General features: G+C 37.7%; 1 protein-coding gene across 1 annotated transcript; it reads right to left on the minus strand.

The window, feature by feature from the left end:
* Positions 1-4033: 4033 nt before the first annotated feature.
* On the minus strand, positions 4034-17026 carry CYP2R1 (cytochrome P450 family 2 subfamily R member 1). The gene is made up of 5 exons (XM_081315000.1): positions 16784-17026; positions 15627-15768; positions 10772-11404; positions 8746-9075; positions 4034-5572 (listed from the first exon to the last, which is right to left on the minus strand). The coding sequence occupies exons 1-5, from the start codon at positions 16994-16996 to the stop codon at positions 5394-5396; spliced, it is 1497 nt and encodes a 498-aa protein (XP_081171126.1). The 5' UTR covers positions 16997-17026; the 3' UTR covers positions 4034-5393.
* Between the last annotated feature and the right edge of the window lie 1748 nt (positions 17027-18774).

Raw genomic sequence — 18774 nt, forward strand, 5'->3', positions numbered from 1 at the left:
GAAATCACAATGGCATGTCATCATTTACCCTCCACCCCTGCATGTGTAACTATCTAGAACAGGGATGTCAAACTGCCAGGCCACAGGCCGGACGCGTCACGAGGAAACCGCCCCCATCCCATTGCCGGCAATGGGGGAAAAGTTCCGATACATCATGTAACGTCATGTGATGTCGCGAGTTTGACATGTCTGATCTAGAAATAGGATTGCTAAATTGGCACCTATTGTTTTTTTTAAATATTTTTTATTATATCTGTGCATAATACAAAACATACAGTTCACACAACATACAAAATAGGATAACTTGTTTGTGACTTAGTTCATCATGTGAACCTAATATAATTAGTATGTAAAGTTTATGGATTAGTGTGATGGGGAAATCTTATTGTGACTTATTTAGTTAAATTATAAAAAAAACAGCACAGCTTAGATGTTTTATCAACAGGACAGTTATATGATACAAAAATTACTAGGCTCCAGTTTATCCTAATTTTAATAGTGTCTTTATAGGTGGCCACTGCCAACTACCATGTTTCCCCCAAAATAAGACCCAACCAGAAAATAAGCCCTAACGTAATTTTTCAGGATGCTTGTAATGTAAGCCCCACCCCAAAAATAAGCACCAGTTAAAATCATCAGCCAGATGTATGTATTTAGTACCGCATTTTCCCAAAAATAAGACCTAACCACAAAATAAGCCCTAATGGGTCTTTTGGAGCAAAAATTAATATAAGACTCGGTCTTATTTTCAGGGAAACACAGGTATGAGTTTGCAAATGTGTGTGTATGTGTGCGAAACTTAAATTTAATTGTTCAGTTCTGCAATGGAAAAAAATCAATTTTTTGACTATATTAATATTAATCATGTTTCCTGACTTATAAGTTTTGTTAAATGGTTGCTCATTTTAAAATGTTTAGCATTCATGCTACTAAGAAACTTCATAGAAGTTCACAAAACTATTGTTTAAGCTGCAACATGCATATATATAGACACTTAAATGATAGGATCCCTTTGATTCTCAGATTTAGCAGAGGACTAGGCGTTAGATCAGGGGTGTCAAACTGCCGGCCCACGGGCCAGATGCGTCATCCAGAAGCCGCACCCACCCCATTGCTGGCAATGGCAAAACCGTCCCGATACATTGCGCAACGTCATGTGACATTGCGAGTTTGACATGTCTGCATTAGGTGGATTATATGGCATAATGTTTCTCTGTCAAGGGTCATAATTCAAAGATCAAATTTTTCACATCAAGATGGATGCAGATGGTTTCTTAACCACAATTATTCTAATAAACAAGCATGGTGGAGAAATGTTTTTTGGATGCAAAATTGTATACAGCTGGATACGGTCAGATGCTTGGCTTTCTGCTTTAAGGAACCAATTTGTCTTTCCCTGGCTCAAAGCCAGTAGTCAGCTGTTATACATTGTTGTCACTGGTTGAGAGGGTGATTCACCTTATATACATCAGCATGATCATATGATTTTGTTTCCTATCAGTTTTTTGTTGGTTATATGGTAGGGAGAATTCGTTATAATGGTCAGAAAAAAATAGTTATTCATATATAAGTTCTTCTCTTGGTGTCTTCAATTATTGTAATGGATTTGACTTGGTCAAGGAAAATTGGTGACACAGAGATGGTATAGTCTGGATGTTAGCCAAAATGTCCTCATCCACCTCTTTTTCTAGCCCTCAAGACTTGCCATTTTTAATATTAATGCCATAAAAGAGAGTTAATCTTTTAAAAGTTCATCTTCATCAGGAAGATAGCACTTAATGAAACTATTGTACTGGGGAAACAAAATGTCATGCTTCCCTGGTATGATAATCTTAATTTTATTAACAACATTAATAGCTGTAACATTAATAGCTACTCATTATATTATGGGTATAAATATTAATAATTACCCATATCTTAATATTAATAGCTACCCATTAATATACACTGGGTAGGTTTTTAAAATCCCATTAGAGTTCATAAAAGTTCATGAAACTATTTTTGCTGGTTTTTTCCAACAATGCTTAGAGCAGGGCTTTTCAACCTTTTCACAGATTGTACCACTTTTAGGACATGACAATATTCGAGTACCACCAGTGCTTAGCAAGGTGTCAAAAACTTGATGACTTAAAAAGGGGGGGGATGGATTTTGGGTTTTACTGATTAGATTCATTTGTTGTTATAGAAATGGCTAGTTTATAATATTATGGAAAAGTAAAAAGTTGAGGTTCAATGTTAACGCTTCCTTCTACTGAAACAGAGGAAGTGTTTTTTTCCCTTCTCCCCCTCACTCCCCCCCTTTTTCCTCCCACTGTGTCCTACTATTTGCTTTTGTATTTTTGTATTTTATTCTATAATAAAATATTACAAACTGTAGGGAAAAAAAGGAAAAGGGTACCAGTTTTAATTTCTTCGGAGGCGGTTCCTTTGCTAAAACACTTTTCCTTTGCACTGACAAATCTATGATGAATTTATCCATGTTTATTAATATGCACCACCCTTCTTCTCTCCCTCTCCTCTTCTTCCTCCCTGCCTTCTGAGCTTTCCTTCCACAGTGAAGTAAGAATGCACCCCCCCCCAATCCCTTCTCTGTACCCTTAAAGACGCAGGAATCAAGTGCAAAGCAAGAAAGGCTCACAAAACCCTCCCAGAATAAACAGGGTTTTTTTTCTCTTTAAGCTGCCTCAGGCGTGTCACGTGTCACAATGTTGCAATCCAGGACTGAAAGGCTCCAGCAATTGCAAAAGGCTTTAGCCTTAAATTAAGCCTGTTTACCTTCAAAGAAAACTTTCTAAAAGCCATAGACAGACTCAAGATAAGGGGGTAAAACTAATTACATTTGTTTAAATGAAAACTATTATAATAAATACTTCTGTGCGCATCCTTTTAATCATGGCTGCATTCCAAAGTACCACCACCACCAGCTGTGAAATTACTCAGGCGAAATCCTTCATTTATGCTTACCAGCTATTGCCTTGAATGCATTAAACTTAAAAAGTTACTACTGAGAGTGCGTACAAAATCTGAAAAAAAAAACCCAACAGAAGCCGCATACATTCTTTTGTGAACCCATATCATTACAATTTTATTTTGTTTGTTTACAGCATTTTAAACCCTGGATGGCTACTCACCAAAAGTTAAAACAGCATAATAACCAGATTAAAACTAAACACATTAAAAATTAAAAACTGGCACCAATTCAAACTTTCTAATGTGCAGTCAACTCGTCCTATTTGATTGCTTGGGGGGGGAATAATTTTCTCCCATTTTCTAAAAGAGAGATGCCTGGTGGGCTGTTGGGAGTGTGTTTATGCAAGACAATATTATGAAGGAATGGGGTAAGAAAGAAGGCATGCTTTGTCACTGGAAGATCTCATTTGCTTCTTCTCTTTTTTTGGATAAACCCTTGGCAAGTTAGAAGTGCCACTTTCTCATTTCAGGGAAAGAGCAACTTGTAAAAAATGATACTATAGAATAATTGTTTCAACTGAAAAATCAGCATTTTCCCCCCTCAGTTCCAGTGTCTTTGCTTTTTATTATAAATGAATATTACCTATCGGGTGCACAGAGAAAATTGAATTCTAATCCTCAAAAGAACTTCATATAATTTAGATGTAGGCTGTCCTGCACATATACTCAAAAATGTCATACTTTTCAAATTTTCTTCTTTCACTTTTTTTTTCTTTTTGGTGAAGCACAAGCAATGAAAAACCACACATACATGCTTTAATGGTATTTCAACCAATCATTAAGTGTGTCAACTTAATGTTTTCTTCTACTATTGCTCCATTTATTTTACAAAAAAGGGAGTGAGATACATTGTGATATATTTAAAATAGTCTCATAAGAAATTATTCTTCCTTCTAATACTCCTTTATATGTATTTAATAAATATCCCATATAAAACAAATCTTTCTTTTATTTATGAAAGAGGTCCAAGCTGCAAGATTCTGAACATTATTGCCATTTTATCTTTAAGAGTTAACTAGTTGTATTACAGTGTTTTTAATAGCAGAGCATCAACATAAAAATAAAAGATAGGCATACAGGATATACTACCAATAAAGGAGAATATTTGTACCTCAGGGTTGAAACGAGGGGTCCTTTGTGCTTTCTGAGCTTAGTAGCTTTCTTGCAGACATTTCATTACCCAAACTACTGGTATATAACTTTAGTGCTAGTAAGGAATGGGGTTTGGTTTCAATTTATATTGAGAGCACGGCAATACCCCTATCAAGGAACTGCCAAACAAGCTAACAGTAACAACTACCCAGACCACTCCCAACACTTACAGAGCCACTATAACATGGGAACAAACCCCACTCCCTGCCAGCACTGATGTTACCTAGTTTGAGTAATGAAAGGTCAGTAAGAAAACAACCAAGCTCAGAGAGCATCAGAACCCCTTTGTACAACATATGCTTGGATAACTTCCAATACTTTATATTTACTTACTTGTTCCATCCAGCTAATTCAGAATCAGAGTCTACAGATCTTGTATGCCTGAAGGGAAACAGTCTATACCAGAGGTCCCCAACCTTTTGGGCAGCAGGGACCAGTTCCGTGGAGAGAGGTTTTTCCGCGGACCAGAGGGCACATGTTTTTGTGTGCTGCCTGGATCCCACGGGTGAGGCTTTGCTTGTTTGTGTGGCCTGGTTGCTGGCATGCCGTGGCCCGGTACTGGTCCACAGACCAGGGGTTGGGGACCCCTGGTCTATACAGTCTGAAATAATTCGAACTGGTTTACTTGGCTGAGGGTGTAGCCACTCTGCGAACAGTTTAATTAGCTGATCTTTGGATGATGAAGTAAGAAGATAACAAGACTGAAAGGTTTATAAAGGTGTTAGATGTGTTCAGTTTTTGTAATGGAATGTGTGGATGACCCTTGGGGGACAAGTGAAAGAGATGCTGCCTAAGAAACAATCAGACAGGAGAGGGTGGAGCCCTCAGGAGGTTAATGGTAAGAGGGGGAAAATGTAATTTTTTTTATCAGATGGTTAAAAGTGGCTGGAAGTTTGTACCTTCAGACTTGTAAGATTCTGTTAACGCAGCCTTGCAATAAAGTAAATTTAGCTTATCTAGTCATGCTTACTTTACTCAGGATTTCCAGTGGGTTCCAACCTTCCAAGAAAGGCAGTAGAAGTCACCCCTTACGTGACTTAAATAGTTAAATTAGATCAGACTAGATTAGATTAGACTTTACTCCATTTCTCACTCCAAGAAAGTTTTAAAAACTCTTTTCTTCCTGTTTAGCTTTTCAGAAAGCTTGTTTATGATGTTTTTATAAGAATAGGTCAGAAATCAGTTCATTTAGGCAAAAGCACAGAATACTGTATGTACTGTATGTAGCATCTCATCATTTCCCCATGCCTCTGTGGCCATCGTGGTAATATTTAATATCGTCTCTCTGCACAGATGAGGTACGGATGAGGTTGCAGTGTCATGCCAAGTTTTGGCTTAAGGTTTGGAACCAAAGCACTAGGAAAATGTAGATGAAATCTTTGAAGTAATGCAGTAAAAAATATAAACATTTCCATTCTGGCCAGTTGCTCTCCTAAGCAGTGTCTTCGTCCTGAGAGATGGGAAGACAGAGAAAGTAACAAGGTTTAATTGTTGTTTTTTTAAATCAAGGACTACATATGAAATAAAGCAAAACATAAATAGAGGCCCATTTTAAAAAAACCACACTGATAATAAATTGATCTATGGCAAATACAGCATGTATTTACAGTTTGAATCTATGTATGTTTAAGCGTTACTCTACAATGAAAATAGATCAACAAAATCATGTTTTTGAGTAAATAATTACTGATTTTTAAATTAGGTATAATTTAAATTTATATATTCCTTATTTTTAAAAAACAGAATTAATTTTCATAGACATGCTTCTCAGGTACTAAATTTGGAAGTGCTTTCCAAAGATGAATTTAAAAAAATCAAAATAAACTCATCATTAAGGTAGAAGATGCTAAACAGGGCTTTTTAAGGATAGATTTCTCCTGCAAGGGACACATTATGCTTATACAGTAGTCCAGTAGAATTCAACTAATTTAAATTAGTGTACCCATTGCAGGAAGATTCAAATATTTCTCCTTCTGGTAACTGTAAATCCCAGGTGTCTTTCAACTGAGACATTTAATACATATAACTACATATTTAAATAACATTCAATGAACACAAAATGAATTTGCACTGAACTTCTTACTATATAATACATTATCTCAAATCTTAAACATTTAGGAAAGGTGTAAGCTAGGTTTGATACCCATCTTTTCACCTCTTTTAATTCCTCAATCCTCTTTCATCAATATAAGGTTCTTCAATATAAGGGGAAAAAATGAGATTTTATAGAATTATGCATAGAGACTTGTTATTTAAAAGGAGGGTAACATATTTCAAGTAAGAAAAATTCCATTCATGTCTTTGTCAATATATAAAACTCATTAAAACCAGGAGACCCCCAGATTGTGCACCAAGTCTGTTTGGGATAGTGCAACCCCATCCAGAATTATATAGTAAAGTATAGAACTTATAGTATAGAATTTGTTCATCGTATCTAGTTCAGCAAGTCACTGACAATTCACTATGAAGAAAATCCATCAGTGACACAGTACTTTAAAGTTTTTATACAGTAATTTCAGCAATCCTTCTAGATTGTATTTGTGATCATTTGTAAGCACTTTGGTACATATTGCATCTTTCGAGGGGATGCACCAGTTAAGTTGTTCATATTTGGTTTGATTTTTCCCCCCATAATAAATCCAGCTGATGTTTTATCAATCACATAAATATGTAACATTAAGAAAGCGATTCAATTCCCATTGTTAACTGACAAGCTCTTATCATAAAATTCTGGGAAGTTAAAATATACTTCATTCAAAAAGAGGAATTTCTTGAAAACATAGAAAATTGCTGTGGCTGAAAAACTGATAAAACAGCTACTTTGAAAAACTGTAAGTCTTTGCCATTTGTTAGAACTATTAACAAACATTTCCCTGGATTATTACTTTTATCTATACGTTTCCTGGGTTCCAAGATCACTGCAGATGGGGACTGTAGCCAAGAAATTAAAAGACGCTTGCTCCTGGGGAGGAAAGCCATGGCAAATCTAGACAGCACACTAAAAAGCAGAGACATCACCCTGTCAACAAAAGTGTGTATAGTCAAGGCTATGGTCTTCCCAGTTGCAATGTATGGCAGTGAAAGTTGGACCATAAGAAAGGCTGAGCGCCAAAGAATTGAGGCCTTTGAGCTCTGGTGCTGGAGAAGACTCCTGCGAGTCCCTTGGACTGCAAGGTGATCAAATCGGTCAGTCCTAGAGAAGATCAACCCTGACTGCTCTTTAGAAGGCCAGATCCTGAAGCTAAAACTCAAATACTTTGGCCACCTAATGAGAAGGAAGGACTCACTGGAGAAGAGCCTAATGCTGGGAAAGATTGAGGGCAAGAGAAGAAGGGGACGACAGAGAATGAGGTGGCTGGATGGAGTCACTGAAGCAGTAGGTGAGAGCTTAAATGGACTCCAGAAGATGGTAGAGGACAGGAAGGCCTGGAGGAACATTGTCCATAGGGTCGCGATGGGTCGGACACGACTTCGCAACTAACAACAACATACATTCTGGATAAGAACACTGAATATTAATCTTTAAAATGTTTGTATTTCTCCATATGATCACACACATACACGAGAAAAACTCAGGCAATTCCAAAGTGTTTATTCTTTTTCCCTTTGCTTTTAATGCTGTCCAAAATTTATTTTTTTAACTGTTTCTAACTCAGCAAGACCACACCTGACACAAGACCCTAAAAGATTTCATGTAACAGAGCTAGTCAAGAAGTAATGGAAAAAAAATCTGAGGAAGGTAAGATCTGAAATGGTAGAAAAAGTCATTCTCCTTAGACTACCTCTTTAATCCACCTCTGTCCAGTTCAATCCTGGACACACATTTTTCCCTTTTTCACACATAAAAAACCCTTTAGAAGATAAAAATTACACCTACTGATTGCTAAGTAGAAGCCTATGAAAAGAGGTTTCAGAGGTATTTGTTGCCGCTGTGGTGGTGGTGGGAGGGGTTTGAGGATTTTAAATTGTGGCTTTTAATTACTGTACACCACCCAAAGTCACTATGTGCGAGTTGGGTTGATATATAAATTTGTTTAATGATAAATAAATATACTGAAATCTTCTGCATAAGTCTTAAGCTGAGAGAAAAAGGAGATTTACAAATCATTAGGCAGCCAAGCAGCTATGAGAAACTCCATTCTTTGCACCTTTGCATGGTGTATCAAGCTCAAATAAAAACAATGATAACGGCATGAAAGGTTTACCAATGAAGATTTCACTGCTTTCTTGCATTGCAAAGGCAAAAATAAAATCCCATTCAAATCAAGCTTGACTCTTGATTTGAGTTAGCTTTTGTGGCAATGATAAAGTGATTTGTTTCAACTTCTTAGTCTAATGTTCATCCCTGGAATATCCTGATGGTCTTCCATGTGTTTCTACTAAGCAGACCTGACCTTATTTCACATTTTCAAGTTCAGTTAGGCATTACTAACACTTATGAGTTATTATTCTTACTTCTCAAAGAAGATTAATAATAACAACTGCCCTTTCAGAGAAAGTTATTGATCAAAAGCAGAACATTTAAAGCATTTTACTGTTATATACACTATATCATACTTATTATATATTTACTCATAGGTTTTATCACACCTAGATTTATGGATACATTTTTTTTATGCTTACCTAGTGAAAAGGGAATAAATGCTTCTTTCTTGACAAACTGTCCTGAGTTGTCCAAAAATCTTTCAGGACAAAACATTTCAGGATTACTCCAGTATTTTTCATCAAAATGTACAGAATAGAGATTTGTGATTACAGTAGTGCCTTGAGGGATAGAGTAACCACGGACAACCGTATCCTTAGAAGTTGCATGAAAAATACCTAATGGAACTATATTACAGAACCTTAAAATTTCATGTAGCACTGCCTCCGTATATGGCATTTTACACTTATCTTCTAGGCCTGGTGTTTTGTTGGGACCAATGACTAAGTCAATTTCTTTATGCACATGTCCTGTTAAGAGAAAAAGCTTTTAGACTGTATGTGAGCATCTACATTATGTGTACACCAAAACATTTGTACCTACATTTGAAATGTCAGTATATGATTTACAAAGGTTTTTTTTAAAATTTAGATCAGACATGTCAAACTCACGACGTCACCTGACGTCGTGCAATGTATCGGGACAGTTTTGCCATTGCCGGCAATGGGGTGGGCGCGGCTTCCGGATGACGCGTCCAGCCCATGGGCCGGCAGTTTGACACCCCTGATTTAGATTGTCACTTGACCATTTATGGACTATATAGAACTGGGTGACTGTTGTTTCTGTTACTTTCAAAGCTTTTTCTCTCTACCCAGGTGTATATATAAACTCGATGTAGATCAATCTGGAATATAATCATGCATCTGAGAAATAGCTCAAAATTCAGAAAGACTCCAGACTTGTTTTATGTTCTTGCATTGATAAATTCTCTCTATGAAATCTGGCTCTGATCTTTTGATCCCCAGCTCCCTGATACTTTTAACTGAATATTTCATGGAGTATTCCCTGGAATCTTTCAGTACAAAGTATGTGTTATGTCATCAAGCTATGAGCTTTCTTCCAGTTCCTAAATTAAAGAGTTACACAAGAGGTTGTGTAAGCTCCTCTACATTTTACCTTAGGACTGAAACAACGTTTACTCTCATATTACTTCATTAAAAGGCATTCTGTTTAATACAGTAGTTAAGTCCGTGGTGTAAGTTTGATACACTTCTATCTCATTATTTTGATTTTTTTATTAACAGAAGTTTCCACACGTTTCAAAAAGCAATTTCTTATTACTTCATAAATATATCAAATTGTATATTTTATTATAAAAAAACTTTATTTAGAAGAAATTGTTTCAAACCATTTTTCATATAGTAATTGTATATATCACAGGAATCCCTAGGTAACATCTTGTCTAAAAAAACTATGCTGTTTAGTAATATTAAAAACAGAATTCATGGCATGGTTGGTATCCACAAATACTTTCCCCCAACTAAGGTAAACAACTTTAAAGGGGACTTATGTTTTCAACATTTGTTTAGTCCTACAAGCAAAACTATCTGACAACATACCACCTCTGTGCTCTTATAACAGTCACAGGTTTTCTTTAAGGTTTTAAATACTTCATAATCTCTTAACCAAATTTGTTGTTTCCTGATAGATTTATTCTATAATCTATTGATTATGGATTATATTCCTTCTGTAATATAATTCTGTACTGTACATTCTTCTTAGCATATCAAAAAAGAAATACAAAATTGCCTACATAGCCAAATTGCAGCCATTTTGTGGTTGTCAGAATTTATTTTGTATGTCAAGGTAGGGCAAGAAGGTGTATATAAAATCTGTCAAGTTCAGCATACAAGGGCAATAGTTTATATCAAATAATATTGATTGCAATTTACTCCCCAAAATACTAGTAGGAACTGATCAATACTGGCCAAAGCAGCCCAATTTTCTCATCAAACTAACCTCATCAGTGCAATAACTTGGCACGCCACTGTTTTAATATATCATCCAAATTTCAGAAATTTTAGGAAAAAAAAGAAACCCAAATCTTTAATCTGAATGTGGGCTACAGTATGGTTAAAAACTGTATTAAAAGATGTTGTAGAAAAATGATGTTCTTAGTTATCATTGAATGGAAACTTTTCATCATAACAACTGCATATTACTTACCTTGAATATTAGGATAAAGAGCCATGAACAAGACTGCCCATCTTAAAACATTTGTTGTAGTTTCTGTTCCAGCAATTATGAGTTCTCCAACTGAATAAATTAAATTTTCCATTGAAAATACAGATTCGGGATCATTTTTATTCTTATCCATTTCATCTAAATATACATCTACAAAGTGTCGAGGTGCATGAGGTTTCCTGTTCTGTGAGAAACGCTGAATAAGGTTGAGTAAAAAGGTATAGACTTCAGCAGCATTTCTAAAAAGTTGTTGATGTTTTCCAAAGGGCAACTTACCAATCCATGGGAAAGCATTGTATAAAAATACTGAAGCGCTTGCAGCCAATTCAATATTTTCACTGAATATTTCCATCATGTGCTGAAATTCAGTGTCTTCATAGGTAAATCGTTCTCCAAAAACAATTAAGTTAGTAATGTTTGACACTGCATTTGTTATCAAGTGCTTTAGATCAAAAGCCTTGCCTTTGTAAGTTTCAATGGCATCAAGAAAAATAACCGACTCTTCAGCTATTTTGCTTTCAAAGGACTTTTGACAATATCCAAAATTGCGAAAGCTAGTTACGGCTAATTTGCGATGCTCTGTCCAACCTCTGCCATATCTTGCATTCAGTAAACCTGAAACATTCAACATATTGATATATTTAACTCATAAGCTTATAATTTATTATAAATTTATTTTATCATATATTACCTTTCTCTATTTTTCAGACAGAATTTTTTTGCCAAAAGTAGCAAAATACTAAATACTGGGAACATAATTTCTATGTTTTGGTTTGAAATTAAGTACATAAACCACACTATTCTACTCAATGACTCAATTTTTTTCTATCTGTCTTTGTATCTATAAGAAGGTCATCACCTCTGGGTATAGGAAAATGGGCATCTTTGAGCAGTTACCATATCAAATTTACCATAAAATTCCCCCAAAAAGAGCATTTCCAATGAAGAAATCTCTTTTGTTAAATAATTATAATCTATCTTACCATCTACAACAGACATGTCAAACTCATGACGTCACATGACATCGCGTGATGCATCTGAGCTTTTTCCCCATTGCCAGCAATGGGGTGGGTGTGGTTTTGTGGTGACGCATCCAGCCTATGGGCCGGCAGTTTGACACCCCTGATCTACAAGGTAGTCCCATTAAAAAAATTAAAAAGCTATAGAGGATCATATGGAAAAATGCATGTACCTGAAACAAAACTTCCAATCAATAATACTCAGGAGGACAACAGTATTAAAAATCATGCATTATTATAATTCAGTGATGCCAGCCAAATACCTGACATCTATTAAAAAAAGAAAAAGTAGATTTCACTTGAGGACTAATTAGAGAAGGGTTCCTACACTGATGTTGTTATATAACCTTATGGTAAGATACCACATGCAGCACTGATTGCAGATTTGGTCATAGTAATGGGCTGGCCCAATTGCTACAGCTTTGTGACTTGTATGTGACTCTGATTTCCTGCCATTTCTCCTCAACATCTTTGATCTTCTTTTTCTTCATGATTATCAATTTGTTCCTCTTCATGGATTACTGCCTTGTCATGGCGAAGAGGCTTCGTAATTCAATGAAGCTATGAGCTATGCTGTGCAGGGCCACCCAAGGCGAACAGGTCATAGCAGAGAGTTCTGACAAAATGTGATCCACTGGAGAAGGAAATGGCAACCCACTCCAGTATCTTTGCCATGAAAACCCTATGGACAGTACCAAAAGGCAAAACGATATGACGCTGTAAGATGAGCCCCTCAGGTCAGAAGTCGTCCAATATGCTACTGGGGAAGAGCAGAGGGCCAGTACTAGTAGTGCCAGAAAGAATGAAGCAACTGGGCCAAAGCCGAAAGGACGCTCAGCTGTAGATGTGTTTGGTGGTGAAAGGAAAGTCCGATGTTGTAAAGATTTTTTCTCCATAGGAACCTGGAATGTAAGATCCATGAATCAAGGAAAGCTGGACATGGTCAAACAAGAGATGACAAGACTGAACATCGACATCTATGCCCCAACCACCAGTGCTGAAGAGGATGAAATTGACCGGTTCTATGAAGCCCTACAGCACCTTATAGAACTAACACCAAAAAATGATGTCCTTATCATCATGGGGGATTGGAATGCTAAAGTAGGAAGCCAAAATTTAAGCGGAATAACAGGCAAGTTTCGCCTTGGAGTACAAAATGAAGCAGGGCACAGGCTGATAGAATTTTGTCAAGAGAATACGATGGTCATAGCAAACACTCTTTTCCAACAACCCAAGAGACGGCTCTACACATGGACATCACCAGACGGTCAACACAGAAATCAGATTGACTACATGCTCTGCAGCCAAAGATGGAGAAGCTCTATACAGTCAGTAAAAACAAGACCAGGAGCTGACTGTGGCTCAGACCATGAGCTTTTCATTGCAAAGTTTAGGCTTAAACTGAAGAAAGTAGGGGAAAGCACTAGGCCACTCAGGTATGAATTAAATCATATCCCTGTTGAATATAGAGGTGACAAATAGATTTAAGGAATTAGATCTGATAGACAGAGTGCCTGAAGAACTATGGACAGAGGTTCGCAACATTGTACAACATGTAGCAACCAAAACCATCCCAAAGAAAAAGAAATGCAAGAAAGCAAAATGGCTGTCTGAGGAAGCTTTGCAAATAGTGGAGGTGACAGTATTCCAGCTGAGCTATTCAAAATCTTAAAAGATGATGCAGTAAAAGTGCTACACTCAATTTGCCAGCAAATTTGGAAAACTCAATAGTGACCACATGATTGGAAAAGATCAGTTTACATTCCAATTCCAAAGAAAGGCAGTGCCAAAGAATGTTCAAACTATCGCACCATTGCACTCATTTCTCATGCTAGTAAAGTTATGCTTAAAATCCTACAAGCTAGACTCCAGCAGTATGTGGATCGAGAACTACCAGAAGTACAGGCAGGATTTTGAAGAGGCAGAGGAAGTAGAGATCAAATTGCCAACATACGCTGGATCATGGAGAAAGCTAGAGAGTTCCAGAAAAACATCTACTTCTGCTTCATTGACTATGCTAAAGCATTTGATTGTGTGGATCACAACAAACTGTGGCAAGTTCTTAAACAGATGGGCATACCAGACCATCTTATTTGTCTCTTGAGAAACCTATATGTGGGTCAAGAAGCAACAGTGAGAACTGGACACGGAACCACTGATTGGTTCAAAATTGGGAAAGGAGTCCGGCAAGGCTGTATACTGTCGCCCTGCCTATTTAACTTATATGCAGAGCACATCATGAGAAAGGCAGGGCTAGATGAATCAAAAGTTGGAATTAAGATTGCCGGAAGAAATATCAACAACCTAAGATACGCAGATGATACCACTCTAATGGCAGAAAGTGAAGAAGAACTAAAGAGCCTCTTGTTGCGGGTGAAGAAGGAGAGTGCAAAACTTGGGTTGAAACTTAACATTAAGAAAACCAAGATCATGGCATCTGGCCCTCTCAATTCCTGGCAAATAGATGGGGAAGAAATGGAGGTAGTGACAGATTTTGTTTTCCTGGGCTCCAAGATCACTGCAGATGGTGACTGTAGCCAAGAAATTAAAAGACGCTTGCTCCTGGGGAGGAAAGCCATGGCAAATCTAGACAGCACACTAAAAAGCAGAGACATCACCCTGTCAACAAAAGTGCGTATAGTCAAGGCTATGGTCTTCCCAGTTGCAATGTATGGCAGTGAAAGTTGGACCATAAGAAAGGCTGAGCGCCAAAGAATTGAGGCCTTTGAACTATGGTGCTGGAGAAGACTCCTGCGAGTCCCTTGGACTGCAAGGCGATCAAACCGGTCAGTCCTAGAGGAGATCAATCCTGACTGCTCTTTAGAAGGCCAGATCCTGAAGCTAAAACTCAAATACTTTGGCCACCTAATGAGAAGGAAGGACTCACTGGAGAAGAGCCTAATGCTGGGAAAGATCGAGGGCAATAGAAGAAGGGGACGACAGAGAATGAGGTGGCTGGATGGAGTCACTGAAGCAGTAGGCGTGAGCTTAAATGGACTCCAGAAGATGGTAGAGGACAGGAAGGCCTGGAGGAGTGTTGTCCATGGGGTCGCGATGGGTTGGACATGACTTCGCAGCTAACAACAACAACAAAATCAATTTGTTGCCTTTTGCTCTACTCTTAAAGACAGTGGCTTTTTGTTTTTTCTGGTTTCCCTTCTGGTATTTCTGTCCTTTGGGCTATTTTGGCTTAAAAATCCATAAAACCTTTCTGTTTATGCCCGACAGCCCAAAAGTTTAAGATGCAAAGAACTCAGACAGAATGACAATGTATGATTAGTTTACTTTCTAAGCATAGCCTGGTTGTTCTTGGGTGACAAATTTGCCATTTTATCCCTCTCTAGTCTATCTTCAGTCTCCATCTATCCATTGGATTTTAACTTTTAGTTTTAGTTTTAATCAAAAGTATGTGAGTTAGGTTTCATATTATCTAGCTTTTCTTTTATTCAATATATCTTATGAAGTTTGGAGAATCATATGTCAAAGATAAGTAGGATGTAACACTAGTATGCACATGTTCCATAGATATGTATGCATTGTGAGGGAATCTTATTTGGGATAGACTATTGTTTGGTATATGTGGACCTATTTGAGACTCAAGTCAAGAGTCATCTTCCCTGGCCTGGGAACTCTGACTCCAGCAACCTCAACTTGCATTGCTTGTACATCTTTTGTCTAATATGGCATCTCAAATCAGGGTGCAAAGAACATATATTCAAGACTCTTTTTTCAGAATAAAAGATAAGATTATAGACAGATTTCAAGACAATTCTTATGCAATAAACTTCTGTAAAAATCACTGATGACAACAGACATACCTCCCATTTTTGTCAGCTTCTTGAACAAAGGCAGAGAAGGCCTATCTGAAAAAACTTCACTTTGCTGAACAAGGCATTCTTTTACTGTATCATAGCCATTCAGTACAATAGCTGATATGCCTCCAAGGTCAAGACTAAAGATCTTAAGAAACAAATAGAAAAAGCTGCATATAAAAGATATATTAACAAGTATTCTCATTCATATTTTCCAAATTCCAGATAATTTCTAGAAACACTATTCACCCAATCCTCTGTTTGCCTAAGGTTACTATCCCCATAGTGAGTTTCCTATTTGTCACATTCCAGCAAAAAGTTATTTTGACTTCCCCCTCCCATCTGTGTATCCCAGCTCTCAACTGGTTGCTTAAAATGTCCATTCAAAACATAAGCAGAGAAGAAAAGCTGTTTGATCCTTATTGCATATTTTAACAGATTTGAAAGAAAATGGGATTTTGTTTTAAAAAATCTAGAGAATTTGGAAGCTGACAGTTTTAGCTTTATACTGGAGAAATCTGTTTGGAAGACAAGTTGTTGAAACGAGTGGACTATAAGTATTCTGTTTCATTATTCAAATGCTACACAAAACAAACCATAGTCTAGTAAGCCTCTCTCATGTTAAGTATAATGAAGCAAAGCACAAAGAAGTTACATGTATGTACCACAGTTATAAAATGATATAGTCAGAATTACGTCCTGGCTGAACCAGCAAGTTAATCATATATAGACCGTAGAGTGTACTACTGAAATTCCCTCTGCCCCTCGCCTCCCTCAGCTAAACGTAAAAATGTACCAAAGATCATGGACATACTGTAACAACCTATGCTTCTTTTTCACACACACCCCCCTTCATTTTAAGCTTGCCCTTGCAACAACTGTTTTCAACTTCGTTGCCCTGAGATAACAAACAAGAAGCAATCACTCTGATAAAGATCAGCAGCCTGGTTTCCCCAACATGCGAACCCAAACCGGGCATCGTCCGATACGCTGCAAAACAACTCCCATCACTCATACCAGCAAAATCAAAAGATAAGCGGGGATGGGAGTTGTAGTCCAACCTATGCGGCGTGCACCTGACAGGAGAAAGCTGAAAGGCTGCGGTGCGAGTATGAACAGGCTGACGGCTCCCTTTTGATCTGCCGAGGTCCCTCCAAACATACTTGCCCGTACAGCTGACTTTGTCTCTTCATGTAGATGTGAGGCTGCTCCGCGGCCAGGGAATGGATACTGCCGATAAGAGGGAGCCCCGCCGGACCAGGCGGAAAGCCAGCCGGTCTCTGCTGCTTCAGCAGCTGCCTCACCACCACGGCCAGCACGAGGAAGAGGAGAGCAGCGCCAGTAACCAAACCCACCAGCAGCCCCTCGGACCACATTGCTTTCTCCCTCTCCCTCCCAGGCCAGTGGCCAATTGTCAACACAATAGTTCAAGCTCAGAACGCCCTGTTGCCTTGTTCCTCCTTTTTTTATAGGATGTCGAAACTGCTTGTCAAGCCGCGGCGAGCCGGATTGGTCGGTTCTTCTCACCCATTGGCGCTGTTTCCCGCTTGCTTCTCGGCGTCAGGATTCCAAATTCTAATCTAACCCGTGGAATTTCAGAAACTGGGACATCCAGCCACGTGTTGCACGGAGTCCTTCTAAGCCAATGCCAAGTCTGCTCTTACTCTGTCCCGCCTCTTTACTTTAACACGGGCTTTTCCAATAAACAAAGCGAGTTATGTAATAATTCCGCGTTGCTGAGATCTTCATTAAATAGGGTGGAGAACGCTTCTTAGAACATATCCAAGTAAGAAGCAGAGGTGCGTCTTCTCGACAGTGATTTTGAAATCTAGAGAGTTCCTAACAACTTCACTTCTTTGGGCTTTTGACGTCTCTTTCTGCAAATGTGAAGATAGAGCTTTAGGCAGCTAAAGTGGGATCGGCATGTGTGGGTTGCGTGTTATTTCCTGACTAATTTAATCATAGTTGTTAATTACATTTTCTTTTGTGAGTTCAAATGAGGCCACAGGGACAAATGTTTGCTGCTTTTCAAGAAATCATTTTAAATTGCACCATGCATTTTAAAATCTGTTTCTTCATCTTTAATCTGAATGGCATTCCCCTGAAGCAGTTTATGATTTGGGAGATTCAACAGGGTGCATCAAAAAAACACTCAAGACATATGAGTGGAGCAGTGGGCTAATGCCTCCTTAAGTAACACCAGCTGCCTGCAATTAGTGCAGGTTCGCATCCCAAAAGGCTCAAGGTTGACTCAGCCTTCCATCCTTCCGAGGTAGGTAAAATGAGGACCCAGATTGTTGGGGGCAATTAAGCTGACTTTGTAATAATGCCGCTTGGGGTGTGTGTGTGAAAGCCCTAATAAGCAGGCATATACATAGAATGAAGGCTACTGCTAAGCTTGTAAACTGTATGTGTGTGTGTATCTATATGTGTATGTATATGTGTGTGTATCTATATATATACACACAGAGAGAGATATGTAGATTATAGATATATAGATATATGTATATAAAGCTGCATGGAAGTTGAAGAAAAAAGGGGAAATGCATTTCAGTAAATATTGCTTATTTGAATTCCTCAGCTAAATTTAGGGAAGACAAATACCCAATTTCATGTAAAATAAAAAAGGAAGGAAAATGATGCTCTGAAGTGTTCATTGCATGTTCACTTCGTTTACTATTACTGCTTCATAATGACTAATTGTTACTCTAGATTAGAATTTCCCCTACACTAATGAGAATTTTTAAGAATTTGAATGCTTGCTTACTGCTTTTTAATTGATCTAAATAGAAAATATTAATCTTTTACTATTTATGGATTTATTCCAATGGCCCATCATAGCTAGGTAAGCCACTTTCCCATATTTCCATATTGTACTACACTATTTTTATTAAACAGTTAAAAAAATTCATATACTATCTGCAAACTGATGAAGAACTGAAGAGATTAAATCCAGAAGCAAAACTTTGATAATGAGCATTCATTTTCTGTTTGAATACTTCCATAACCGCATAGAGGGAGTCCTCAACATACAACAGTTCGTGTAGTGACTGTTCAAAGGTATAATGTCACTAAAAAAAGTGACTTAAGTTTTTCACACTTACGACTTTTGCAGCAGCTCCATGGTCACATGATCAAAATTCAGATGCTTGGC

This window comes from Vipera berus, assembly GCF_964194415.1.
Source record: "Vipera berus genome assembly, chromosome: 1".
In the NCBI taxonomy this organism is placed as follows: domain Eukaryota; kingdom Metazoa; phylum Chordata; class Lepidosauria; order Squamata; family Viperidae; genus Vipera; species Vipera berus.